The sequence below is a fragment of the Notolabrus celidotus genome, chromosome 1 (assembly GCF_009762535.1).
Source record: "Notolabrus celidotus isolate fNotCel1 chromosome 1, fNotCel1.pri, whole genome shotgun sequence".
Classification (NCBI taxonomy): domain Eukaryota; kingdom Metazoa; phylum Chordata; class Actinopteri; order Labriformes; family Labridae; genus Notolabrus; species Notolabrus celidotus.
The window spans coordinates 19,653,517-19,681,444 of record NC_048272.1 but is presented as its reverse complement, the minus strand read 5'-3'; the positions used below and the strand labels follow the sequence as shown (position 1 = coordinate 19,681,444).

At 41.3% G+C, this 27,928-nt stretch overlaps 1 protein-coding gene across 2 annotated transcripts; it reads right to left on the bottom strand.

Annotated features, from left to right (window-relative positions):
• Positions 1–90: 90 nt before the first annotated feature.
• Positions 91–20,791, bottom strand: agtrap (angiotensin II receptor-associated protein). 2 transcript variants are annotated; one of them, XM_034693467.1, is made up of 5 exons: positions 20,597–20,781; positions 19,457–19,491; positions 19,184–19,292; positions 5,488–5,698; positions 91–641 (listed from the first exon to the last, which is right to left on the bottom strand). In XM_034693467.1, the coding sequence occupies exons 1-5, from the start codon at positions 20,621–20,623 to the stop codon at positions 517–519; spliced, it is 507 nt and encodes a 168-aa protein (XP_034549358.1). In that variant the 5' UTR covers positions 20,624–20,781; the 3' UTR covers positions 91–516. The 2 variants fall into 2 exon arrangements, with proteins under 2 accessions (XP_034549358.1, XP_034549368.1); XM_034693477.1 differs by lacking the exon at positions 91–641 and adding an exon at positions 1,803–2,307 and having other exon boundaries at positions 20,597–20,791.
• Positions 20,792–27,928: the final 7,137 nt, after the last annotated feature.

Sequence of the window (27,928 nt, the reverse complement as noted above, 5' to 3'; positions counted from 1 at the left end):
ACATGCCAGGGACACATATTTCAGGTAAAGAACCATTAAAAAGTCAATTTTGCATGATATGTCACCTTTAATGAGTACTTCAAACAACCCTATTTTAAAAAAAATCTGAACTATTCCTTTAATGTGTTTAAGTGCCACATAGTAAAACTGACTCACTCGGGGAAAAAGTAAACCCATGAACACATTCATCACTCTACTAAAATAGTAGACGGAAACACCAGTAATACAGCATGGGAGTGCAGAGCAGTGCTTCCTCTGTCTTCATTCAGCAGCGTGCCAGCTCATCAAAAACTGTTCCCAGCTTTGGGAAAGGGAAAACGTTATTGGTTTATTTACACTGCAGTTTATTTAATTAAGTTCAACTAGAGCTCCTTATTCACAATCACACGTTTTTAGCTGATAGACTGTACAAAACACCAGTGCTCATGTGGAACTGATTGTGAAAAATTGCCCTTAAGAGCTGCACCGCTGCAGGAGAAGTCAGAGGAAGCGCTGCATTTGTCCCTCCTGCTCCTCTCAGTATGAGCGGGGTCCTGTTTTGCCGTCCTGCTGCTGGTTGAAGGGGTTCGCTTGGCCGGCCGACTCCTCCTGTGTGTCGATGGACTGGTAGGCCTCTCTGTTTCGTGTTACTGAGGGGAAACCTGCAGAGACAAGCCCAAAAAGTCTTCAACACACGAAATCCCCACCATGCCAATGTATAATTAATTATCACATCTGCTTCTGCAACTCAGAGAATGGAGAAATACGCATATCAAAGCTGTGAGCATAAGAGGAATGCCATTCTTCAACAAAATATTTTTTTGGGGGGGTTTTAAAAGATAAGTAAGGTGACCTACAAGGGCAAAAGTGCTGCAATGGCCAAAGATTTTAACTAGAACTGCCAATTAAGAAATAATGCAAAATTCAATTTAATAGAAAAAGCTAGCGATCATCTGGCCTCCTTCATATAAATATACTGAATATTTCAAACACATCGACAAATAGCGGAGGACACTGGGGCTGCAGCTCGTGATTTGTTCAATGATTGTTCTAAAGTTGTTAAAAATCCTTGTCATAGTATTCCAGAGCTCAAGTGACACCTTAAAGTGGCATCTTTTGACTAATCAACGTTTCAAAACCCCAAAACATTTCATCTACAAGAAGACAAAAGGAGCAGATTATTACGTGTAAGGAGCTGGAAACACTTTGACATCAACTATCATACTGTATATTCACAGATCAATTTTAATTTGCATAAGTTCCTCTCTTTTCATTGCTCTTGTTTAGCTTCCACAACTTTCCGATTTGCTGCTTGGTGGAGAAAACTTGTTCACAGGAACAGACCAACATCTCTAATCTGAGAACTAGTCTGAAAAATCTCCTCATGTGAGCAGAACTTTCTAATCTGGGTTTATTTAGAGTTTTTACACATTGTGCCAACGTTAATATGCTTAATAATGAACTCTATGGTGACGTAATCCATCTGAAAACTTTTAAAAGACCTTCTGTGGTGCTGAAAAACTAAAAAGCCTGACTCTGACATGGACAGAATACCAAATTTGTGGTTTTTGTAAGTTCAAAGGCGCACATACTCTTACCTCTGCATGGCCCAGAGTCTTTCTCTGTGACAAACATGCATGAAATGATGATTCCCAGAGCTTTATGATCATTTTACTAATACACTTGTGAGGTTTATTAATTTATTTTATTTCAAAGCATTGTAACAGTCATGACTCTTTAAAAAGTTGCATTATGATGCTCAGCAAACTTATATAAGTGTGCATTTCAAACAGGTCACATTCATCGTCTACATTATGTTGACTGTAATTAGGCTGATTTAAAAATGTGCAGCATCATGCAGCTCTGCTTTAAATATATGCAAACATAATACACCAACACAAATGAGGCGTCTGGAGAGAAGATGAAATATAAATAATACATACAGAGAGGGAAACTTGCAGTAACATACAAACACATTAAAAACAATGGACATGGAGACAAAAGGACTGATCTGACAAACACAATCAGACAGGTACGAGGAGGTAAGGGGGGCGGTAGCGGTGGGAATAAATAAATTAAAAGATAAATTATTTAAAAGAGAAAATCAACCACTTAGAAAACATTGGGGAAGAATTATCTGGGGAGAAAAGTTTCTTTTCGTCCTGCAGCCTGATTTGTAACCTTACTTCCTGCGTGGGAGAGGATGGAAGAGGATGCTTGGAGGAGAGAAATGGTAAAAGGAGGGAAGCAGGAATCAATAGCGGCGGCCAATAAAGGCACTGTCAGCACTGTCCGTAGTGCATCGGCTGTCCACAGAGGTCTCAAAGTCTGAGAGGTCAAAGGTCAGAAGTGGAGGAGAGAAGGAAAAAGAAGGAAAGACATAAAAAATGGTCAAATTAAAACGAGGCAACAAGAGATGAAAAAACAAAAATGTGACAAACAGAGGGGAAGAATCTGAATTGGAAATGATGACAACAAGAAGAGAAATCTAGGTTTTTACAATTTCTTACATGTGAAAATTAAACAAATTGGCCAAAAGTCAGACTTCAGCAATCTTGATTTTCCTCTGACATCACACTCAGGGTTGGGAGCTCGTATCTGACTTAATGTTGTACTACCGTCTTCATCTAGTAGGTAACGTACACTTTTTTAAAATTATTTAAGCGTTTTCCCATTAATCACTAACAGTGAAGATTATTGATACTGAAAATATGGAGGGATGCCATGCCATAATTTAAGTGATAAAACAACATATTTAAAAGACCTTTCTGTGCTGTGTAAGAAACTTGATCCTGATTGGTCAAAACCCAAAACAATGGTGATTAACACTCAACAGGAAAAACGACACGTCATATCAAATCAATACCGCCGCTTCTCGAAAAAGTTACTGCCAAAGTTGTTGGTGTAACAAATGTGAAACCCCCCCCAACTGCTGAAACTTTGTAGTTAGCTCCCTCCATGCTACATTAGCTCTACACCTAACAAAATATACTAAACCCACCAACATGATGAAGACGTAGTATGCAAACAATTGATTTGAACCGTGAAAAGCAGGGGAGATGAGATGAACGAGTTTTGATTGAACCCATGGATCAACTTTTTGTCACGATATTCAATCTAGCTTTTGCATTCCCACAATTGAATGCTATAGGTGCCGGGCTGCACGCTGGTGCTGTGGTTAGCGCTGTTGCCTCCCTGCCAGAGTTTACAGTAGGTTTTTTTTTACGTCGGCCAGTTTGGACAGTTATATTCCAGAATTCTGGCCATATAGAACAACTGTCGGGCATACCCTGAAAGCCCTATCTGCTTAATAACTTAAATTTACCAGCAATAAAACACTAAAAACACTGACACAGTAACCCAGAAAATCACATTTAAAATTTGAAACCAATCAATTAATAAATAACATGATCAAGAACAGGGGAACAGTGCGTCAATGCCAACATGCTGCATTGAGAAAGAGGGGGAGGGAGAGAGACTGTATTGTAGCGCAACTGACCAGCACGCAAATGTAAACCCTGCTCCCAGCAAAGAAGATTCCTAGTATAAATCCCCAGTTGGGCAAGAGCATTTCTGTGAGGAGTTTGCATGTTCTCACCATGCATGAGAGGGTTCCAATCGCAACTCTGGCTTCCTCCAGCAGTCTAAAGACGCACTTGTCAGGTTAATTGGTCACTCTTAATTAGTGGTGACATATTTGAATTTGTCTCAACATGTTTGCCCTGTGAGTGGCTGGTGACCTATGGGTGGACCTCGCCTCTTACCCCATGACCACAATGGGAAAAGGATGTCCCCCAAGTAGGATCAGAATCTGTTGCCATACGAGGCTATGAAGGCACATTTTATTCTATACCTGTAGGTTTAAATAATTTCATTTTAAATCACCTGTAAATCAATATTTTGTGTCTACTTTTTTCATGTCTTTATATGGTAGCTAGGTATAAGCAGGACAATGTATAATGAGTTAGTCATTCTGCAAATTTTGGACAAGACCCCTCCGCTTTGAGTCAGGGGCCCTGCTCACCCTGTCAGGATTCTACTTTGCATAACCACCTGTTCAGTATTCATTATCCTTCACATAAGTGATGGTTGGACAATGTTCAGGGAAGGTGTAGAACAAACTATCCGAATAGCTCAGTCTGAACTCCTGTCCTGTGTGTAGGCACATTAAGATAAACCCTAAAACAAACACCTTGAGTGATTTGATAAAGTCTAAGATGCATGGTCACCAATCAGAGCCAAGGAAACCTGCACTTCTGAATCAACAATTCTCTCCCATGCACCTGATTGTCTGCTAACCCAGAGTGCTTTTCACAGTGGGAGACCTTTTTAATGCCAGCAATGCAATCAGACAGCAATTAAAAACGCACATTGTCTAAAACTAAGTTCATCAGTCACTCTGCAGCGAATCACAGAGTAATGGATGAACCTGCTGTGTGTATGTGACGTTTAAGTAAAGCCACAGGGAGAGAGGATTCATCAATATTCAATTATCCTCTAAATAGACAAACCAGGAGGTGAGGCGACGATGCAGAGGAATTTTTAATACTTCCCCCCAGCATGTGGTGTCGAATATAACATTTTATGTGGAAATATTACGGTTAATAATAAATAAGAGCCCTTCAACTTCCTGCTTTATTTTTGTCATTCGTTGTTAGAAAGAGAAACAATAAGCGCGTCTCGGTTCACTATCCCTTCAGGAAATCATTGCTCTTCCATCTAACTCCTAAAAAATTAATGATAAATACAACTGTTTTCATAAAATCCATCGAGACAGAGCTTTGAATAACATTTCAAGTTTTCAAGAGTCCAGTAGGCATCACAGCTCGGCGAGACTTCTGATGGAAAGGCTCTCAAAAGACTAAAAATCAATGGCTACACACACTTTCATCACATCTTAAGTGTTCCCTGACCGCCCAGTGGAAGAAAAGTACTCATCGTTTGTTTGCTCACACTAGCAGAGAGCTATATCAACAATCAATAACGTCTCTAAATCACTAAATCTGTGTTCACCATCTCTGCTTATTTCACTTTAATCCTGAGCTTTCTTTCTTATACCTGACCCAGGCTGCGTGGTTTCATCTCTTCCTGCCTGCTGCAGAGGAAATCTGCGGCACCCAAATGTTATAAACAACTCATGGAGAAATAATATCCGGGCCCAGACGAACTGCAGATATTCTGCTGTATTTGAAACGTCTTGTGACTCTGACTTATTAGTTTGACTGTGGAATCATCTGCCCGTGGTTTAGTACTGAGGCTCCACAGTTGAGCCGCACTTGGCAGGACTTTGATGACCAACTGCATTAAACAACACAGGAAGGAGCTCAAAGCACGGCTGGACACATACAACACACTGTGCACCCAGCTTTGGTCACACTCGGGGGCAGGGGATCGTATACTTGTGCAGAAAAGAAGACTTCAGATTAAAGAGAATTTCTCCCTAGCTTTTAAGTTATAATCCACCAAGCTCCTCACGCTTCTGTGCTTGTCTCATCCTGCAGCACTTACCAAAGTTCACGTTGTAATCCCCTCCACGTTCCCGGTACATTTGGTAGACGAAGAAGCAGGACACCGGTTTGATCAGCAGGCTGAGGATGGCCATCCCCGCGCTGAAGCGAAACACGTTGTTTGCCCGGTCTATCGACAAGTCATTGGCCGGGTAATAGATGCTGAAATGGATGATGTCCGTCAATATCGATGCGAGCATTCCCATCAGGAACTACAGGAAAGAACGAGAGGGAGAGAGGAGTTAGAAAGAGCCCCAGCAGCATGCTATGTTTGGAAAATTAAGTCAATCTAAATCTAATAAAAAGCTTGTTCTGATTGGAAGTTGGATACCAGGAAAAATGAAAACTAGAGGAGTACATAATTGTCATCTGTCTCTGTGTGAGTCTTTTTTGTACTGAAGAGCAGAAGGAGTGCTGTACATTTCATCACCTCAATCATTGTCACCATTATAAGATCTGTCTGTTATTCTTATTAACTTTCTTTACATCCTCCATGTGTGTCTTGTTATTTAAGTTTTGTCTGCCAAAAAAAAAAAAAAAAAGAGTAGAGGGATGACTGTTTCCTCTATATATCATGTTGAAATCAGGTAAAGGTTGCAGGGTGTGCCATTTTTAGACCACCTTTACAATAAGTCCCAAAATGACCACAAACTAAAACACTAACTGATGAGAAAGGCGGTTGTAATGTGATGTTACAGCTTGCTATGACTCCACTGCTATCTCAGACGCAGTGGTGAGCTAGGATTACTGGTTACTACAACTACTGGTCAATACAAGTCTTGTCTTACTAAGTGGAAGTCTAATGTGCTCAAAACAAAGATGATAAAAGAAGGCAACAAAACGGGATTTATTGCAGCAGAAGTTATTACAAAAATTAACAATAGTAGGGTTCAGGAAGCTCTGAAGTCACGATGTTACAAATGTAGAGGGATGGATAAGCAATCGCCAACAAAAGAAGGCATCGTCATTCCTAACCCTGACTGGCAATGCAACTGATTTGCCTTTCAAGCATCAAATTCATAAGCTGAATTCTGAAACCCGCTTATATACTAGCAGTACATACTGATTTGGCCAAAATTCAGTATGTAGTATGTGAACAAGAGCAAAATCTGCTGTATGCCAAAACTACCCGGACATAAGTACTGATCTGAGAAATTTTCTCAGTATGCAGTGAGCTAGACTCACATGTATTCACCATTTTTACAAGTGTCTTTTTTTTTCTTCTTTCTCACCAAAATTTTAAGGTTTTTTTTCCCTTTTTTTTTTTTTAACTAAAACAATTACTAGGCCTCATCGCCGAGGGATTATTCATCCTCCTCACAAGTTTACTACATTCTTTTCTCACAACATCAGATTTAAATGAGGCATGCTGTCCTCAAGTCTCATCGGGTAACCTCAAGACTACCTTCTCAACCCCGGGATAAGGAATCAGCTATCACATTATTCCTGCCAGCGATATGCTTGATCTCAAGGTTGTAAGATTGCAACATAAGACTCCATCTAAACACTCGTGCATTTGCACTGCTGAACTTCACCAGAAACGCCAATGGGTTGTGATCCGAGTACACAATGACCCTCTCACTGCTGGCCACGTAGACCTCAAAATGCTTCACGGCTAAAACCAGAGCCAGTGCCTCCTTTTCAATGGTTGAGTACGCCTGCTGATGTTTGCTCAACTTCTTAGAAAAGTAGGCCACTGGTTTCTCCAACCCATCCTCTTCTTGAACCACCTTCTTTTTGTGAGGTGGGTATCGGTATGGGTGCTGTTTTATAGGCAACGCCTCACCTACATCAACCTCATGCTCTGCTCTATGAGTTCTCCCAGGAACATCTGACAGCAACATAGGGTACGAGTCAACCAACCGAATCACATCCTGTCTCTGCGACTCTGACAAATGGAGCAAGGTGTCCTCAAGGCAAGCTCGAGCATCTGTGTTATAGAGCCTGGCGCTAACAACATCAGGTGGAGGAGAGGACATTTCTGGATCGCAGCACTCAACCTGTTCCTCCTCCACTACTGCAACAGCACAACAAACAGACATGTCACGTCCCTCATACGCTTTCAGGGCATTAATGTGGCACAACCTGGTCTTAGACCTCCTATCAGGAGTATTGAGGATGTAGTTTAGGTCCCCTACCTTCCTCAGCACTCTATATGGTCCAGCATAACCTGGACCCAGCTGGTGACGTGGCCCTTGGACCAACACCAAAACCAGGTCACCTGGGTCAAAAGTGCGCCTCGCTGCTCTTTTGTCAAACCTAGCCTTCATGCGAGCCTTTGCTCCCATCAAATTCTTCCCTGCAGCCTCACACGCTGACTGAAGCCTTGCTCGAAACGACAAAACATACTGGAGAACATCCCCAGGGGAAGTTGGTTTCACAACTTGTTCTTTAAACAGGTGCAATGGACCTCTAACTTTATGGCCAAAGATGAGTTCAAACGGACTGAAACCCAGGGACTCAGTTGGAGCATCACGCACAGCAAACAACAAGAAAGGGATGGCCTCATCCCACTCCTTAGGCTGAGCCTCGACAAACGTTTTTATCATGGTTTTCAAGGTACTATGAAACCGCTCTATAGCTCCCTGCGACTGTGGGTGATAAGCCGAAGAATACTTGGGTGATATCTTCAACTCTGCCATTACCTGCTGATACAGTTTGGAGGTAAAATTAGAGCCCCTATCTGACTGAATCGTACGTGGCAAACATGCCCAGGAAAATAACTTAACCAGATGATCAACAATAGTCTTTGCCTTAATACTTCTCAGTGGGATAGCTTCTGGGTACCTAGTGGCTACATCCAAAATGGTAAGCAAGTACTCATTCCCTCGCTTGGACCTAGGCAAAGGCCCGACACAGTCGATCATGATATGAGTAAACGGCTCCTGTTCAACAGGCAGTGGCTGTAAAGGAGCAATGGGAGGAGCACCCCCCGACTTCCCCACCACTTGACACACATGACCAGAACGACAAAACCGTTGTACATCTCTTCGGATACTGGGCTAATAGAATTGTCGACTTATTCGGTCCAGGGTCTTCCTCATACCCAAATGACCACCGAGAGAGGAATCATGAGCTAATTGCATCACCTCCTTGCGGTAACTCAGAGGAAGAACCACCTGCTCATACACAGCCCAGTCCTCATTCGCAGGCCGTGCTGCAGGTCTCCACTTCCTAAAAAGAATTCCGTGTCTGACGAAATAGCCTTTCGGCACCTCCTTCGCTTCGGTAACACAGGTTGCCAACTTCAGCGCATAACTTAACGACTGATCTTTCTGCTGCTCTACCACTAGGGTCTGACAGTTCAGAGGAAGCGACTCTGGGGTTACAGGAGCATCCATCCTTAACTCAGCTCCAGGTCCTTCCACCTGGTCCTGGCTAGCCTCAGCTATGCCAACCTCAGCAACTGTAGGTTCACTCTTTCCCTCACACACCTCAGCAGCCACAGACTCATGCTGACCCACCATCTCTGCCTCCGCCTGATCATCCATCTGGGGGAAAACGGTACCTGCTAGGTCAATGGGCGAGCTCTCAAGACTCTCCAGCTCCACTGGCTGATGGGCCTTACTGCACACCCCTTGTTCCACTTTTGACCGGGCACGGGTGACTACACAGGCAGGGAAAACCTCAGGATACTCTTCCTCTAACTGCCTGAGCTCCGGCCAATCCACATTTTGCTCCGCGTCTTCTGGAGTGACTTTCCTACCTGCTACATCATTCCCCATGACAAGATCAATCACACTAAAAGGCAGGGTCTGCACCTCGGCTACATCTACATAACCTGTCACTAACTCAGACCGTAAGTAGACTTGATGAAGGGGCACAGTCTCATATCCTCACCCTATTCCTTTTACTACCGCAACCTGCCCAGTGAAAGTGGAATTCGGAAGTTCCACCACACCTTTTCGCAGCAATGTCTGCTTCGCTCCTGTGTCTCTGAGAATCGTAATTGGTACACGTAGACTTTCAGCTACATCAGATACAGTACCTTCCGAGATGAAACCTTCATAGCCCTGAAGGTCATCTACTGCCTCCCTATCCACAGACACTAACCCAACTGGCTTCGCCTGACCTCGCCTCCCATTGTAACTTGGACAGTGAGTTTCAGGGTTCCCACTCTTTTCCAGAGATCATTTTCCAGGACATTTCCAGGACATTTTCATTGATGATCAAGCTGGTATGACAGTCTAAATTTAGTTCCTAATTTATATCCTAAATAGTCTAATATGTTCCTCTCAGTGGAAGTCTACATTGAAAGAAATGTAGTCTAGGAGTCTAGGAGTTTCTGTGCAGCTGTGTCGCTCTTTTTGTTCCGTTTGTTTTCACTGTCGGGAGTTTGCACTCCTACTACCTAGAGCAGGGGTTCTCAAACTTTTTGGAGCCAGGGACCCCTTACAGGTGAGAAAATTGTCCAAGGACCCCCTTATAATTGTAACACAGATTAAGCACATTAGTGACGTGTCATGATCAAAAGCTGCGGCTCTGAGAGCCGATGCTTTATAGTGAATCAGAAGAGCCTCCCATTTTTTTCCTTTCGTTTTTTTCTCACAGTGCTCAGCCCCAGCTCTGCTCACAACAGAACTTTGTGTTGATTGGTCAGCTTGGCAGCCATGCAGCCAATCACATGTGAGGATATAGGATACAGGTGATGGAGGGGAGGCTGTGTATCGTGGCTTCATCTGTTCCTTCAGAGAGAGTCTTCTTGAAGATCGGGCAAATACTCACTGAGAGGAGAAATCAGATCAGCCCATCCAAGCTGAGGCATCGGATTTTTCTCAATGCCAACCTGAGGACATTAATAATGTTTGCTTGAGTTTGGTTCTGGTTCTGTTTGCTTGACTTTGGTTCTGGTTCAGTTCTGGTTCCGGTTCTGGTTCGGTTCTTGTTCGGTTCTGGTTCGGTTCTTGTACGGTTCTGGCACGGTTCTGGTTCGGTTCGGTTCTGGTTGAGTTCTAGTTAAGTTCTGGTTCAGTTCTGGTTCGGTTCTTGTACGGTTCGGTTCGGTGCGGTTCTGGTTCGGTTCTGGTTCGGGCTCAGTTCTGGTAAAGTTCTGGTTCAGTACTGGTTCGGTTCTGGTTCGGTTCTGGTTCGGTTCTGGTTTGGTTCTGGTTTAGTTGTGGAACGTTCTGGTTCGGTTCTGGTTGAGTTTGGTTCGGTTCTGGTTTGGTTCTGGCACGGTTCTGGTTCGGTTCGCTATGGTTCTGGTTCACTTCTGGTACGTTCTGGCTCGGGTCTGGTTCAGTTCTAGTTGTGTTTGCTTGAGTTTGTTTCTGGTTGTGTTTGCTTGAGTTTGGTTCTGGTTCTGTTTGCATGAGTTTGGTTCTGGTTCTGTTTACTTAAGTTTAGTTCTGGTTCGGTTCTGGTTCGGTTCTGGTACGGTTCTGGCACGGTTCTGGTTCGGTTCTGGTTCGGTTCTGGTTCGGTTCTTGTACGGTTCTGGCAAGGTTCTGGTTCGGTTCAGTGCGGTCCTGGTTCGGTTCTGGTTCGGGTTCAGTTCTGGTAAAGTTCTGGTTCAGTTCTGGTTCGATTCTGGTTCGGTTCTGGTTAGGTTCTTGCACGGTTCTGGCACGGTTCTGGTTTGGTTCGGTTCTGGTTCGGTTCTGGTTTAGTTCTGGAACGTTCTGGTTCGGTTCTGGTTCCGTTCTGGTTAAGTTTGGTTCGGTTCTGGTTTGGTTCTGGCACGGTTCTGGTTCGGTTCGCTTTAGTTCTGGTTCAGTTCTGGTACGTTCTGGCTCGGGTCTGGTTCGGTTCTAGTTTAGTTTGCTTGAGTTTTCTTCTGGTTGTGTTTGCTTGAGTTTGGTTCTGGTTCTGTTTGCATGAGTTTGCTTCTGGTTCTGTTTACTTAAGTTTAGTTCTGGTTCTAACCCTAACCCTAACCCTAATCCGAACCCTAACCCTAACCCTAATCCGAACCCTAACCCTAATCCTAATCCGAACCCTAACCCTAATCCGAACCCTAATCCGAACCCTAACCCTAATCCAAACCATAACCCTAATCCTAACCCTAATCTGAACCCTAACCCTAACCCTAATCCGAAACCCTAACCCTAACCCTAATCCTAATCCAAACCCAAACCCTAACCCTAATCCTAACCCGAACCCGAACCCGAACCCTAACACTAATCCTAATCCTAACCCTAACCCTAACCCTAACCTTGATCTGTACTTTAACCCTAACCCTAATCCAAACCCTAAACCTAACCCTAACCCTAACCCTAATCCTAACCCGAACCCTAACCCTAATCCTAATCCGAACCCTAACCCTAATCCAAAGCCTAACCCTAACCCTAACCCTAACACTAACACTAACCCTAATCCTAACCCGAACCCGAACCCTAACCCTAATCCTAACCCTAATCCGAACCCTAACCCTAACCCTAACCTTGATCAGAACCTTAACCCTAACATTAATCCGAACCCTAACACTAACCCTAACCCAAACCCTAACCCTAATCCTAACCCTAACCCGAACCCTAACCCTAACACTAATCCTAACCCTAACCCTAATCCAAACCCTAACCCTAACCCTAATCCGAACCCTAACCCTAATTTGAACCCTAACCCTAATCCAAAACCTAACCCTAACCCTAATCTGATCCCTAACCCTAACCCTAACCCAAACCCTAATCCTAACCCTAACTCGAACCCGAACCCTAACCCTAACCCTAACCCTAACCCTAAACCAAACCCTAACCCTAACCCTAACCCTAACACTTATCCAAACCCTAACCCTAACCCTAATCCGAACCCTAACCCTAATCCAAACCCTAATCCTAACCCTAATCCGAACCCTAACACTAACCGTAATCCTAACCCTAATCTGAACCCTAACCCTAACCCTAACCCTTACCCTAACCCTAATCCTAACTCTAAACCTAACCCTAATCTGAACCCTAACCCTAATCTGAACCCTAACCCTAACCGTAACCCTAACCCTAACCCTTATCCTAACCCTAATCACAACCCTAACCCTAATCACAACCCTAACCCTAATCTGAACCCTAACCCTAACAATAACCCTTACCATAACCCTAACCATAACCCTAACCCTTATCTGAACCCTAACCCTAACCCTAATCCTAGCCCTAACCCTGATCCTAACCCTAATCTTAACCCTAACCCTAATCACAACCCTAACCCTATCCCTAATCACAACCCTAACCCTAATCACAACGCTAACCCTAATCCTAACCCTAATCTGAACCCTAACCCTAACCCTAATCCTAACCCTAATCACAACCCTAACCCTAACATAACCCTAACCATAACCCTAACCCTAATCCTAACCCTAATCTGAACCCTAACCCTAACATAACCCTAACGATAACCCTAACCCTAACCCTAATCCTAACCCTAACCCTAATCACAACCCTAACCCTAATCTGAACCCTAACCCTAACATAACCCTAACCATAACCCTAACCCTAATCCTAACCCTAACCCTAATCTGAACCCAACCCTAACTCTAACCCTAGCCCTAACCCTGATCCTAACCCTAATCTTAACCCTAACTCTAATCACAACCCTAACCCTATCCCTAATCACAACCCTAACCCTAATCACAACCCTCACCCTAACCCTATCCCTAATCACAACCCTAACCCTAATCCTAACCCTAATCACAACCCTAACCCTATCCCTTATCACAACCCTAACCGTAACCCTAATTGTAACCTTAAGCCTATCCCTATCCCTAACCCTAATCATAACCCTAACCCTAATCACAACCCTAACTCTAACCTTAACCCTAATCTGAACCCTAACCCTAACCCCTAATCCCGGCCTTTCCTCCTGTGTCCTCTTCCTCCCTATAAATCCAGACTTACCACAATGTGCCACCTCATAGCCATCAGCCAACTCAGCTGCACGCCTTGGGCTGGTCACATCCCGCTCATTCAGGTAAACTTCAATGTCCCTAGGGATACTCACTTTAAACTGTTCAAGCAACAATAGATCCCTCAGACGCTTGAAGTCATAAGCTTTGCAGGACTTACTCCATCGATCAAAAGCTATCTCTTGCCTACGCAACAAATCCAGAAAAGATTCTGATGGCTGACGCCTCATCTCACGAAACTGACGGCGATAGGCTTCTGGCACGCTGCCATAAGCTTCCAACACTGCTTTCTTCATTTCATCATACTCTAAACCAAGAATGTCTTTCCACGGCTTCTGACAACGGTGTCTCTTTCTTCTCGCCTCCCCAGCAGGTGTCTGCCTGAGCTAATCAAGACCACAGCGTCACCGTCTCATTGATAAATTGGTCATGTGACCAGGAAGGTCCGCCCACCGGTAGCTCGACAGCCACACCCCCATACTCTGGACAGTGTTGCCGCAACAATCATGAACTGATGTTTTTCCTCAAAATAACTTCAGGCAGCAGAAAAAATACATTTCTTCATCACAATATTTGGATTTTGGACAAATCCCCACTGCTTACACTGAGGAAGAAGTAGGTCCTGGAAGTCTACATGAAATATAAAATCAGTCTGGAAGAAAATAAGATGTAAAACATTTTTCTGTTGCCTTTAAATCTTTGGACAGTCATATCCATATTTTGCTGAGAACAGAAATAATGTAAGGTAAATATTTGATGAGTGGACAAACAGAAATCATTCCCGACACTTGAGATGGTGAAGCCTGCAGTCAGAAAACAAGATAACAGAGCACATGAGAAACCATGTCCCAGATCTTCAACAGTGTGGTGAGGAACAGAGTGGTGCATTATTCACCTTGGAAAAAAAACCCTGTTCAATCATTTTCCCCTTCTTTGGCCACAAAGCTCCTTCCTGGGTCTCTGGGTGAGAGCACCAGGGCCTTTTAAGAGCACAGGGTAAAAGGTTCACTGGAGCTTTCTTCACAGCTGCTGTGATTGACTGAATCTATAAATGTCAAAAAATCACTGCTGACAGGATGTTTGTTTCTCAAGGTGTTTCTTCCTGACCCTTACCTGTCATGTATCTGTTTTGGCAGCCTGAAGTCAGCTTCACAAAGATAGACCACAAAACTCAACTCATATCCATTTGTGATGGACCATTATTCCCATTTGTTGCACCAAGCTGACTAGATATTGATTATGTTCAAGTTAATTGAGTCTGCCACAAATTCATGCTTTTCTCTTAATTGGAAGAAATGTCTGGTCATTTTTATCTTGAGCACACAATTATAACCTTAATTCCAAGAAAAGTTAGGGCACTGTGTAAAATGTCAATAAAAACATACTTTGATGGTTTGCAAATCAGTTAAAGCTTGTATTTAAATGCAAAAAGGTGAAAACATATATAATGTTGAATCTGAAAAAATTTATTGTTTTGTGAAAAATACATGCTCATTTAACTGTTAATACCAGCAACACGCTTCCAAATAGTTGGGACAGGGGCATGATTACCATTATTTTGCATCACCTCTTCTTAAAACAACACTCTTAAACGTTTGGGAAACAAAGGATTTGAAAGTGAAATGTTGTCCCACTCTTACATGCTATAGGATTTCAGCTGCTCAACATTTTGATGTCTCCTTTGTTCTTCTTTCTGTTTTCATGATGAGCCAAATGTTTTCAACAGATGATAAGTCATGACTCGAGGCAGGCCAGTTTAGCACCTGGACTCCTCTACTACAGAGCCATGCTGTTGTAATGCGTGGAGAATGGGGTTTGGCTTTGTCTTTCTGAAATATGTAAGGTCTTCCTGAAAAAAGCATTGTCTGGCTGGCAGCATATGTCGCTCCAAAACCTGTGTTTTGTTCAGCATTAATGACGCCTGATCAGATGTGTAAGCTAACCATGCTATCAGTGATGCTGGATTCTGAACTGGCAGGTGGTCCCTCTCTATTTTATAAAGGAAGGATGCAGTGTCGATAATTTCCAAAAGTAATTTTACATTTTGATTTGTCAGACCACAGACCAGTGTCCACCTCCCCTCAGTCCACCCTAAATGGGTCTGGGCTCAGATAAGTTGTTTCTGGATCATGTTTATATTTGGTGTCCTCTAGTCTTACTTTTAACCTGCATTTGTGGATTCAGCAATGATATTAGTTTTTGGAAGTGAGTTTGAGCCCATGCGGTGACTTCCAATGCAGAGTCTGTTATTAATGCATTGCAGGCTGAGGGCCCAAAGACCACAGCGATCCGGTATTGGTTTTGGGCCTTGTCTCTTTTGTACAGAAATTCATCCAGATTCTCTGAATCTTTTAATCATTGTCTTTACCCTATTAGATGAAATCCCCAAATTCTTCACAATTTTACACTGACCAACATGATTCTGAAATTGTCTAACTGATTGCTCACACAGTCTCTCCCAGAGAGGTGAACCTCTTCCCATCTTTACTTCTGAGAGGCTCAACCTTTTGGGAGCTTTAAACTTTTTCTGTGTGTTGTTGTCCATGTCCTAAATTTCTTAAAATGTGTTGCCAGCATCAAATATGAGAGAATATTTATTTTTGATAAAGCAAAACGATTTTCAGTTTCAACATTTGATCGTTGTCTTTGCGATATTTTCAAATGATTTGCAACCATTCATTTCTGTTTTTATGAATATTTTACACAGTGTCCAAACTTTTTTTGTAATTGGGGTTGTTATCTTGGGTGACTCAAAATAATTAACTTGTGGGCATAAGATAACAACTTGTGCACACCAGATAATTAGAATCTGTGAACAAGATGAAAGTTAACACCTTATGGGACTTTGGGGGCTCTGTAACTTCAATTAACGCTACATTTCAAAGTTACATAATAGTATTTGGTTCAGATCTCTGTGAGTGATCCCAGAATTGTATTGCCTTATTACCTTGTTTTTCTTGTTCGTATTACCACAACATCTATCATGTGAATGGGAGCATTATGTTCTGTAATCCTTATCAAACAGTTTTTACAAACACAAGTACATTTTTACATCCAGCCTTCAGCTGATTACACCACAACAAAAGCTGCAGTGTCGGCCGTTGTGATGGTGTGCCAGGCACCTGCCACATTAAACCAAATGAATCGTGAGTCGATTGGCTCACTGATCACTTTTAACAGGACTTTTGACATAGTTGATACTTAACTCAGAACTGTGTTGATTTAATGGATACCTTCAAGGTTCACATTACCAATATCCAACCTTAATATCATCTCTGAACTGTGTAAAGACCTTTAGACTTTTCTCAGAAACATGTAGGAAGCTTGAATTAAGTAATCCAAAAACTTCCAGGGGTATAAAATCTCAAAGATGCTGAGTCTTGAAGCAGAGTTGAGAGGCTTTGGCAGGGTTAAGAATCTCTAGTAAATCACCAGTAAGGCTTAGAATAGTTTTGGACAAACAAAAACAACTCGCAATGCTCTTACTGTTGTAAATCTGGAACAGGATACTGTACACTACAAAAGAAGCTTTTTCTCATTACTAGTTCCAAACCTTTGCTAATAATCCAGAACATAAAAGCAGAGGTTTTTTTTTTATTGGTTTACAATGGTGCCAATCACTACATTAACATGTCCACCATCCATCACAATGCTGCTGTGCTCCAGGTTTCAAGTCTTAAAAACACAGGGATTTTAACAGTAGTATACTTTGCCAATATTTATGTTGTCCAGCTAATTTTAGCCACCCGAAGCAATCTAACATGCTAATTTTGGAAGGGAAGTGGTTGAATGCACAAGTTAAGTTTTGTCATCATGTTTGTTAGTTCTTAATATAGTATGATGAGCCAGTTAAATCTGGTCACATAAAACTTGGTTACTGTAAGTCAACAGCTAATATCAGCATCCTACCACTTTCTGCAAAGTTACAATTTAAAGCTGGGGTTGGTAGTCAGATTTAGATAAACTTGTTGTTATACTGGTTAAAATTATCTTTATGTCCTGATGGCAATCAATACATAACATGTTCTTAAAAAAGAGCGGAAAAAAAAGCTGCTTTCTACAGCCGGAATTAACCTGGGAAAACACCAACCAATCCCTGCGATCAGGAGCCAAATTATGAAACCAATCAAATCCTGTCCTGCTGTTCTCCCCGCCTCCTGCCCGTACATTTTTATTTTTATTTTGTGTGTTTTTAATTTCGCTATGATAATGATTTGGTGTTTTCTTACTGCTGAGTGAGACATGAGTTGTCGTAGTGCAAAACGCAAACAATGTGCTGAGGACCAGTTTTGAATCGGTCACGATCATATGGTCGCGAATCAGCAGCACTCATGCATTTGAGCGGGGGCGTCGTTTTGGAGGAGCTCCCAGGAGAGGGGTTAGATGGAGTCCTGAGGAAATGGTACATTCAAATTCATGCTAGTTTTCCGTGACTACCAACCCTAGCTTTAATAGAGTGACTTGTTAAGATAAGACATAAATATGGTTTTGTAAGCAAGCTAATTTCAGTGGCCCTTAGCTAGCTAGAATGGTATGTTTTGCTAGGAAGTGGTTGGAGCGCAAATAGCTTTTGCCTTAAGATGGCATGTTTCAGTTTCAGTTTCAGTATGCAGAAAACTGACAATTTAATTTCAAGGCAACGTAATGTATTTGATAATCCTATTGGTACTGCAAGTACAAGCATTAGGCCAACATTAAGCTAGCATTACTGTTAGCTAACTAGCTAAAATTGAACAATTTCAGTGATTCTGTAGTAACTGTAACTCAGCAGCTTACATCAGCACTCCACATGTGCCTAGCCAAAAAGAACAATTGGAGTTTGATAAAATTGGAAAGGAATAGATTCTTAGCTAATAATTTTGTTGGCTAGCTACCTCATATTAGCTAGCATACATAATTTTTGCATTGCTACCATCAGCTAGTGATTATGGTAACTTTTGCCAGGAAGTTGTTTACTGCTGATGTTAATTGTTGTCTCACAGTGGCTACTTAATTTTCAAATATATGTTTTCACATTAATTTAAGGCTTGATGTAAGCAATCAATCAAGACAGGAAGACATGATCAAAGATTTGGCAAACTCCTCATGTCTACAAAATTTGCAGCATTTGAGCTTGACTCCCCAGAGCACAAGGTCAGAGGAAAATGGAAGCCCTGTCATTAAGTAGTTTTGCCTAGAATCATTAACACATTGCGTAGAAACCACTCAACAAACAGAGTTATTTTTAGAGGACTGATCATTAAACTCATTGACAAATAAAATAATGGGAAACTATTTGGGGATTTTCCTGTCAATGTAATTTAAGTCATTGCTGGATTAGTGGATTAGTAACCTTTTCTTGTGCACTGTTGTCACAATGCATTGTGGAATATTTTCAGTCCATTATAAAAGGTATCAGCTTTACATAATGGGGAATTCAGCATTTAGCCGACAGTAAGAGGAGTAGTGAGAGATTTCAGACACAGTTATGCTGAAATAGTTGTCTCCCTCTGATTATTGTGGTAGGATCCATGTAAAAAGTTTGGGAGTAGAGTTTCTAACTTTTCAGGCTTAAAATAAGTCAGTCTCTTTGAAACTAAATATGGCTAATCTGAAATCAACAGTAAGACGGGCCAAAACTATGTGAAACCCCCCTGCTGCTGAAAGCTAATACACTGTGAAAGCCACTGTTACTGTTCTCTGTGCCGAATTAAGGAAAGGCTATCTTTCTCAAAGGGATGCTCTCAGTTTGTCCCAGATTCCACAGACAAATAGGTTATCACGGATACGCATTACTGTGCCTATAGTTAGACTCCTGTACCTGTCACATGATGTTAAGTTTGCATCCAGCGTGAACAAACCGAGGCAAGAAAATAAGACTCACCATGAGCACGGCGTCGATCGAGTCCCTCTGTGCAATAGCCCAGACCCCAATTGCTAAAACGCTGAAGTTCCCCCAAGAATAGGAGTAGGGTAGCCACGCCATGCAACCCCTGCAATGAGAAATTCATGCAAGACAGTGTCACATGTCAGTACGAGGCAGGGAGGTTTAAGAGTGGGCCTGAATCAGGATTGTGAGTCTCTGTATGGGGATGTGTGAGTGCCAGGAGAGGAGAGAAATTCCTCAGGTTTGTGGAAAAAGGTCTGCTGGACTCACCATATCGTAAGCAGCCAGTGTGCCAGAACTATGGCCTGGGAAAAGAGGAAAAGCAAAGTTTTAACAAAGAAAAATCAGACATTCATGTATCCTGAATTAATGATGCGCCTGTAAAATTCTGTGGCTCTCTTCTCATCCTTATTAAACAAATCTCTTTGGGCTTTGGAAATTGGTTGGACTTCTAAAGGCGTCAAATCAGACTCTGGGAAGCTATCAAAGACATTCAGTAGTTTCTGATTTCCTTCCTACTGTAATGTTTATTTATTATTCCAAAACAAAAACAACAAAAAGTGGTTTAATTGGTATTAAAATGAGTCATTAGATGTACCCAGTTCAAACCATGTGAGTGCATAAAGCAGGGAACTACAGAAGTAAATTTAAAGCATGTGATCTGTTTGAATCAGACGTAACAAGTGAAGCAGCGTCAGGTTTGTCTGATTCCACAGATGACAAGTTTCAAGACACATTAAATAGATAATCCCAAAGTAGGTCTGCCTTAAGCCACTTTAACATTTCTTAAACTCCTGACTTTTTATTCACAGATTTAATTCAAAGTTTCAAAGAGTTGAATAAAGATTTCTCAACCTGCATCAGAGTGGAATGAACATCAAAGAAAAAGCAAAGTCTCCTTTAATTTTCATGCTTCTCCATTTTCATTCAGGCATTAGTTCACCTGTTTTTGTTCCTTAAATAAAAGTTACTTCCTTTTAAATACAACATTTCTTTCCATATCAAGTGCAAACTCACTGTAGATTAGTTTTAGACACACATAATAATCACATTTTAACACATCTATTCCATCACTGTGTGTGAGTTTCTAGCATCTAGTGAGTGTTCTTTAATCTAACTATAATTCTGTTGCTCATCTATGAAACTCTACCTGTGAAAGTCTTTGATCTTAAATGCACTCTGACACAGTTTATGAGATGAAAACTATTTACAACCTCTAAAACTTCAACAACATTGCACCAGATCAGATGTGTGTCACAAGCAGGAGCAGGTAGTTGCAACACAGAGGAACTACCTCCTAAACCTCAGCCACAAAGTTTGCATCATCACATAATTCACCACCAGCCTTTGGTCAAAATGCTACCACACACACACACGACTAACTTAAAAACAAGTTAAACTTAAACTTACCTTTAGATTTATGGCAGGAATCTCCATAATATTAAAAAAAACTTTGGTTCAATCAGCTGCACCACTTGTTGAGGGGGCTACATGAAAGAAAAGAGCAGGTTTAACACAAACTTCAGAGCAAAACTCCTCCTTCCCTCAGCTCAGCCTGCAAAAAAAAACCATGTGACAGCAGCCTGACTGTTTCCCATGTGACTACCACCCTCCTAACCCCTCCTTCCTCTCCTCTCCTCTCCTCTGCTCTGCTCTGGCCCTCAGTCTCTTAAAACGGAAGAAACCACATGAGAACTAACATTGGTCACAGTTTCTTTTACATTCACAGTTTTTCAAAGTGTTTCTCTTCAAATAATGAGGGATGTAGCGTGTTTGTTTTGATCTTTGAATATTAAAAAGAGACTTTCAGCTCTTTTTGCATGTTACACTAACAGGAAATGAAATACATCTTAACTCCACAGAGATTTCTGAAGGTTTATATCACTGTCTTTACTTGTGAAGGGAACAAATTGGTATGGCATGCAACAGACCACATGCAGCAGCAACAGTGACATGGTTGTAAAAAGGTCTTTAGTGACTGATAGAGGTCTTTTGATACAAGAACCAGCATGTGAAATTCAAGATTTGTATGGTATTTTGTTGTGTTTGCAAGTCAAATCCAAAACAGCCTAAGATTCATTAAAAACAACAAGATTATCACTTAAAATGTAGACATTGAAATGATAAATTAATGCTAATGCTGTACATCAGGGGTTCTCAAACTTTTCATCCCCAGACCCCCAAAATATTGGTGCCAAAGACTTGCGACCCCCACTGTCCCTCAGTGATTTAGCGTGGCTTCATTTAGCTGGTCTAGAGAAAATTAGCCCACCTCCGTGAGCATGTGGCTGTGTTTCCTGTGTTTTTATGAATTAACCTACTGCTACTGATGCTTTTGATAATTCACTGTTCACTAATCCTAAACTTAGGAGTCATGTGGCAAAAAGAAAGGCAGAAAACTCATTACATTTTCTATTTTCAAGGTTTTATTTCAAGGTTAGCTACTATTTTCGTCGCTATTTTAACTATCATGGGCAAAATTTACTATTTTTAGATAATTAAAAAAAAAAAAACATTCTGGAAGACATCTCACGACCCTCCATTTGTGTTTCGCGACCCCCAAAGGGCTCCCTACCCACACTTTGGGAACCCCTGCTGTAAACGATGCTAGTTTAAATGCTGATGTTGGTATGTTAACACACTGATGTCTATATCTGGTACTGTGGCATTGGTACAGTAGACAATGCACAGAGTTTTTGGCTGCTAGGAAAACATTGCTAATTGTAATAAGGCGTCCGGGTAAATCTAAGTCTGAGGATGAAGCTACACCAAACCTCCCAACTTCTAAAATAAAGACAAGAAATTATGACTTCTTACAAGACTTCTTCTTGCGTCCTTGGCTTGGCCTCCACCGACAGTGCTCACACAGAAACTTGAAAGTTGCACGTTGCAGTGTCCCTTTAATTGCTTCCTTTGTAAATGTGGCTTGTTGTTTTTTTAGATTGATGCCACACTTTGAAGTAACAATACCTTACTTTTTGCAGACAACATTTGAGATTATTCTGAAGACACGTGAATTTGTTTTTGTTTTTTTTAAAAAGAGACTTGTCTGAGAGTGTTTTATGGTTATGGACTTGTACTTAGATGGCACTTTTCTAGTCTTTCTGACCACTCAAAGTGCTTTTACACTACTCATTACATTCACCCATTCACTCACTGATGGTAGAGGCTTTAAGGGAACATCAGTAGAGAGGGGTCCGACACTCTGGAACCATCTGCCTGAGGAGATCAGGTCTGCTGAGTCAGTGAGCTCTTTTAAATCCCTTCTTAAAACATACTTTTATTGCAGAGCCTTCCAGGATTTTATCTGAATTTTATTTGACTTTATTTTATTTTAACCGTCTTAAGAAATATATTGTAAAATAATTATATTCTTTTAGAGTTCTTTAAGGGGAATTTTATGTCTTCTATGTTTTATTTCTTTATCTTGACTTGTGTGTTTTTGTGATCTGCCTGTATTACACTGCTTCCCACGTAAAGCACTTTGCAACTTGGTTTTTGAAAAGTGCTCTACAAATAAAATAATAATAATCATTATTAGCTAATCTTGTTCATACACATCACACAACAATTTGAGGTTCAGTGTCTTGCTCAAGGACCCATTGACATGTGACTTCAGGAGCTGGGATCAAACCACCAACCTGCCGAGTGATAGACGACCAACTCGACCCGCCGAGGTTAGGGGAAGTTTAATCTTACTGCATAAAAAGATTGTGGACCACTGGTTTAGTACGTGTGCATGCTCCCAGTTTCCTGTTAGCAATCCTAATTAGCAAGAGTTAAGAGTTACTTCTGTTTCAGTTCAGAGCTGAGGAAAGAAAATGAATGGAGAAGGAAATGAACATTTAGCCAAACCCAAAGCTCTTCTGAGGAACTTTCAGCATGTAGAAATTGAGGCGTATTAATATTTCTTCACACTGGTCTCCTTAGAATTGAATTTGCAGTACTAGCTGCCTGTGAACCAGGAACATTTGAACTCCCTGTGAGTAATTGTGTGATTTAAAAGATGAATGTTGCACTTTGTTTTACCCCACTTTTTCTCTTTCAGGCTATATAAAAGAAAGTCTCCAAACTCTCTCTTGACGAGTAAGAAGTCAGTGGTCAATTTAGAGCACAAATAAGGTTAGCCTGAGTTGTGGTTGGCAAAGGACAATAACACGCAGAGAATTGATCAGATTAAACGTTGAAGCAACCATTGTCAGACTGATGCCCTGCAGTCACAGTGTCCTTTGTCACCCTGTTTCAGCCATTTGGATGTTAAGTTGTTTTTTGCCCACCCTTCTTTGCACAGGATGCTTCTGCACATATTTCTACAAACCAATAAATTAACCATTTATTTACTGTTTGAAGTAAAGATTCCAGATGCAGACTGTGGCTACATGATATATTTTCACAGACCTTTGGTCTTTTGCTTGAGTTAAGTCAAAATATCATGACTTTACCTGAAAATATCCTCCAAAAGATACCCGTATCTTTTAATATCCTGGGGTTACACATTGTCATTCTCTCTGGAAGACATAAACCTACTGCCAAACATCCAAGACATGGATCAGAGTTTGTTTTAATACCAGTAGGAAAAACTACTTCTTTAGGAACAAAATAAGAGAAGTTTTTTTTAATCCCAGTATAACTAAATGTGTTACGCAGATGATGTTTGTTTTTAATTTCAACCACATTAATGTACATTTTTCTAATTAAGGAAAAGAATTCTTGGTTATGTTTGACCAGAAGTAACATGGTCGTCATCATTACATAGTTCACCCTGTTCTTTCAGAGGGCACTGACAGCAGCACTATGGATTATGTTGATTATCTGTCGCTGTTTGTCTGATGTGGTTTTAATATGTTTGTATTCTGTGCTGTCCCGCAAGTTGCCTCTTTAAGGACATTAAAGGGAGAAAATGTCCACAGATCCGGATATATTGGTTGGTTATATGTAAGGTAAACTTTGCATTTACTTTTGTTTTGTATTGTTTTTGTCTTCAAGATGTTTTCATGGTGTTATCCTGTAATGGTTTTAGGATAAACTGACTTTCATGTCCTGCAAAATTGTGTAATAGATTTGAGCATCATTTGCACAGTTTTCTTAACTCAGAGAAACATTTAAATAAATCACTGCATGATTTTGATTTGTTTAAAAGCTTTGGGAATAAAAAAATGAAACTTTTTAAACATGTCACATTTACTTTGTGTCCACTTTCTCCTTTGGCTCCTTATTTCTCACTTTGCTAAATGCTTAAGAAGTATTTGTGAGTTAGAGGTTTTATAGTGGACCTTTCCCCATCTATAATTTGTTCTGAAATTATTCAAGTGTCTGGATTTCAGCTAATTTATCCCAAAGACAATGAAGCAACTCAGTTTTCAAAATACTGATATCACCTGGCTGTGTAAAATACTGAAATCTAATTGGTCAAAACCCCACAACAATGGTGATTCATTCTCGGATGCACAAGCAACTCCAGGGTCAACCTGACCACACACGTCATATCGGTATCAGCAGCAAAGGAGTCTGGCACACTTCACTTCTGCCTGTTGACACTGTGGCAAAAATTCAGTTTCCATTAGCATGTGGCTGAATCGGTTAATCTCCATGGACATTTATATTATTTTTCATTTATTTGGAGAACACAAAACTCTGACACTCTCCATCTCTGATCTCTGGGAAAAGTGGAGCAACATCCAGTGCAGTTATCAGCAGCAGAGCTGGTGAGAGCATCTCCAAACTGCTGATGTCTACTAAGTCACTTAAACCAGAAGAGGTAGTGATAACAGCAAATGTTCAAAGTTGTGTGACATTTGGTTAATTTAATTTTTCAAATTCAAAGCTCTGAGAAGAAAGACAGCTGAATGAGCACAGAGGAGTCAACATGAATATCCCTGCAGAGGTCCTGTTCACCTTGTTTGACCGTTGTCAAACAAGCTGATCCATTGTACTCCTTACGTGTGCCAGATGGCCCCCAACAGTGTGAACCCTGACCTCCTGCTGACCTCTGACCCCTTTGACAAAGCACATCTATGCTTTCAAACACTTAAGAGACACAATTGAGGAGGCCCAAACCTCTGTGCTGTGTTTTTTCATGTATATGTGGGTTGAAATAAGATTACAGCGAGACATATGTGAGGCGTGTTATTTAATTCTGGGTGTAATTGTTAGAGAAACTAATGTAGATGTAAGGAAATTACACCGTTTTGTCATCCTAACCTGCTCTGATTAACTCAAAGTGAATTTGAGTAAAAAATAATCGTACACTCTTTATTTCTGAACACCTTCTCTACTTTCCATTCAATTCATCATCTTTGTTATTGCTGAGGCTGTAGAGGCTGCAGTTTTGTTTACTTGCATATAAATTGTTCTGGATGTCGAACCTTTGTCCTTTTGAGAGTTCCCTGATCTTGAAAAGTTGTGTTAAGATAGCAACTTTTTGTAATTAATTACTTGTGGAAAGCCTTAAGATAGATGGAAGTGCCTTTGTGTTGCCGGTGATGTGAAGCTGCAGCTCTGCCGGGATGTGGCCGTGTGTAATCTATCACTCGGCTGGCTGTCGGCCAGGTTTGAACAGGGCTCTCCACCCGAGCGCTCTGTCAGAGGTAAGTATTAAAAATACATTACCACTGCTTTTATTCCCCGGCCGTAAATCAGGATGGCACAATCACGGTCCAACTGAGCCGCTGGTTTAGGAAAGAAAAATGAGTCTCACTTTCTCCATCTAATCAAATATTGATACGGATGGATTTTCACAGGCCCTGTGTGTTCTAACAGAGACGTGCCAACTGTTATTGCTTGTACTTGCTCTAATGTGTCGTAAGCTTTGCGTTAAAAGGATCTGACACAGTTCGGGGTGGTTGGGAGATAATGAGCTTCAAAGATTGCCACATTCGTTTTAACACTTGGAGATATATTGGATCTGATTACTGACTCAGAAACGCTCATTTTCAAGCAAAGAATAAATGTTTGGAAATTCATGAGACAAAATCAGTTGAGTGATTTCTTCTTTATACTCCTTAAATTTTAATTAAAATAACAGTTTAAAGTTTAAAGCAGAAAAATCTTTCATATATTTCACCTCAAAGGACAAAAACTCCCATAAACTCAGTCTTAGAGAGGCAAATATTCCCTTTAAATCAACTCATTACCTCCCAGATTGATCTTGCGACCATGTTGAGAGGTTAAACCCACTCATGGTTGGAAATTTCAAACTACAACTACACAAGTATCTTGAGCTACCTCCAATAAAACATGCTGCTTTCAGTCGCATTAAAATTAAGAGTTTCATAATATGACAAAATAGGCCACTAGCTCCGAGGCAGTTTCCTGATGAATAATGATTTTTGATATATCTTGTAACTCTGGTTGATGTTACCTCTCTGCTCAGGTATGATATGAATTCAGGATTTGCAGTTATTTCACATCATTGTATTTGTACTTTTCCAAAGGTAGAAGATCTGAGAGTATTTCTCCACCACTGCCGTTGCCTTGCAGCACTCCTGGGCCTGAGAGAGGCTGAATTCCCATCACACTACCAACACAACACGGAGAGATACAGCGACAAGTTTGTTTAGGCATATCAAACATCTGATCTGAAGTTCCAACACAGACTTCAGGCTGCAGGCTGATGGATGTGTTGTTGGTCCTGGATTCAGGCTTCCTCCAAACTGAGGGCTGAAATAAATGAAAACCAGACAAACCTGTTTTTATTTAATAGGATAGTTTATCTGTTTTTACTGAATAAACTAGACATGTATAATTGTAAGTGGTATAAATTTCAATTTCTTCTTACTGAAGTTATTTTAGGGGCATTTTTTGTCTTTATCAGGTAAGACAGCTGAAGACAAATGTGGGTAGTAAAGTGGGGAAGGACAATAGACTGTTAGGTATGGAAGTCGTCTTCGCAACGTCCCCATTGGTGTCTAAATGGGGGTTTTGAAGTCCAACGATGGAGGTTGCCATGTTGGAAGTGATCACTTTTGAACCAGTCTGTCAACATGATACATTTTATTTTGATATGGCATGTAACAGAGATCTTTTGTTTTTTGCAGTCAGCCTCAAGTGGACACTCAAAGAACTGCAGTTTTGGTGCCTCCACGTTGGCTTCATTTTACACCACAAGAGGTAGCTGCTTTGGGGTGATGCAGCAAAGGGTTACGGCCAAATTCCACCAGATCTGTGTCCGGTCCGTCTCCGATCAGTCATGGCACCGAATCTGATAGGTTTCTATTTTAGTCTATGTGTTGACTTCCACTGGATCCGCTCTGTTGCGTTCCAGCTGCGTTTATGATCCAGCAGGGTGGGAGTGCTCTAGTTCAGAGACGCAAGACTTCTATTTTTGCCAGATGCCAGAGCATGACGTATCAATCACAACAGCAGATGGAGCGGGACAGGGAGTCAGGCACCAAAACAAAATGAAAATATCAGGTTAATTTTCAGAATAAAACATTCTGTGTTATCACCAGATCGTATTTCACTTAACTACAACAACAAACCGTCATGATGAGCGGAGCCAGGCCTGGAGTCAACAGGTCAGAGGTTTTCAGAGGACCATAAAGAACAATGGACGAGGAGAGGAGGAGGATAATCCTTGATTGATTACCGTGGGACATGGTCACATGACTCCAGCTGTCTGGCGGTCCTGCTCCATGCTACGTTCTGAAAACTCAGCCAGTGGGCTTTCACGGATCAGAGAGCACGGAGCCGCAGCGGATCAGAGACGAACCAGACACGGATCTGGTGGAAGTCTGACGTTAT

Bases quoted from the DNA above. Each gene is read 5' to 3' on its own strand.
- agtrap (XM_034693467.1), bottom strand. From the start codon at position 20,623: ATGGAGATTCCTGCCATAAATCTAAAG. The intron at 19,492-20,596 runs GTAAGTTTAAGT...CTCTTTTCCCAG, and splicing joins TTCCTGCCATAAATCTAAAG to GCCATAGTTCTGGCACACTG. The intron at 19,293-19,456 runs GTGAGTCCAGCA...TTCTCATTGCAG, and splicing joins CACTGGCTGCTTACGATATG to GGGTTGCATGGCGTGGCTAC.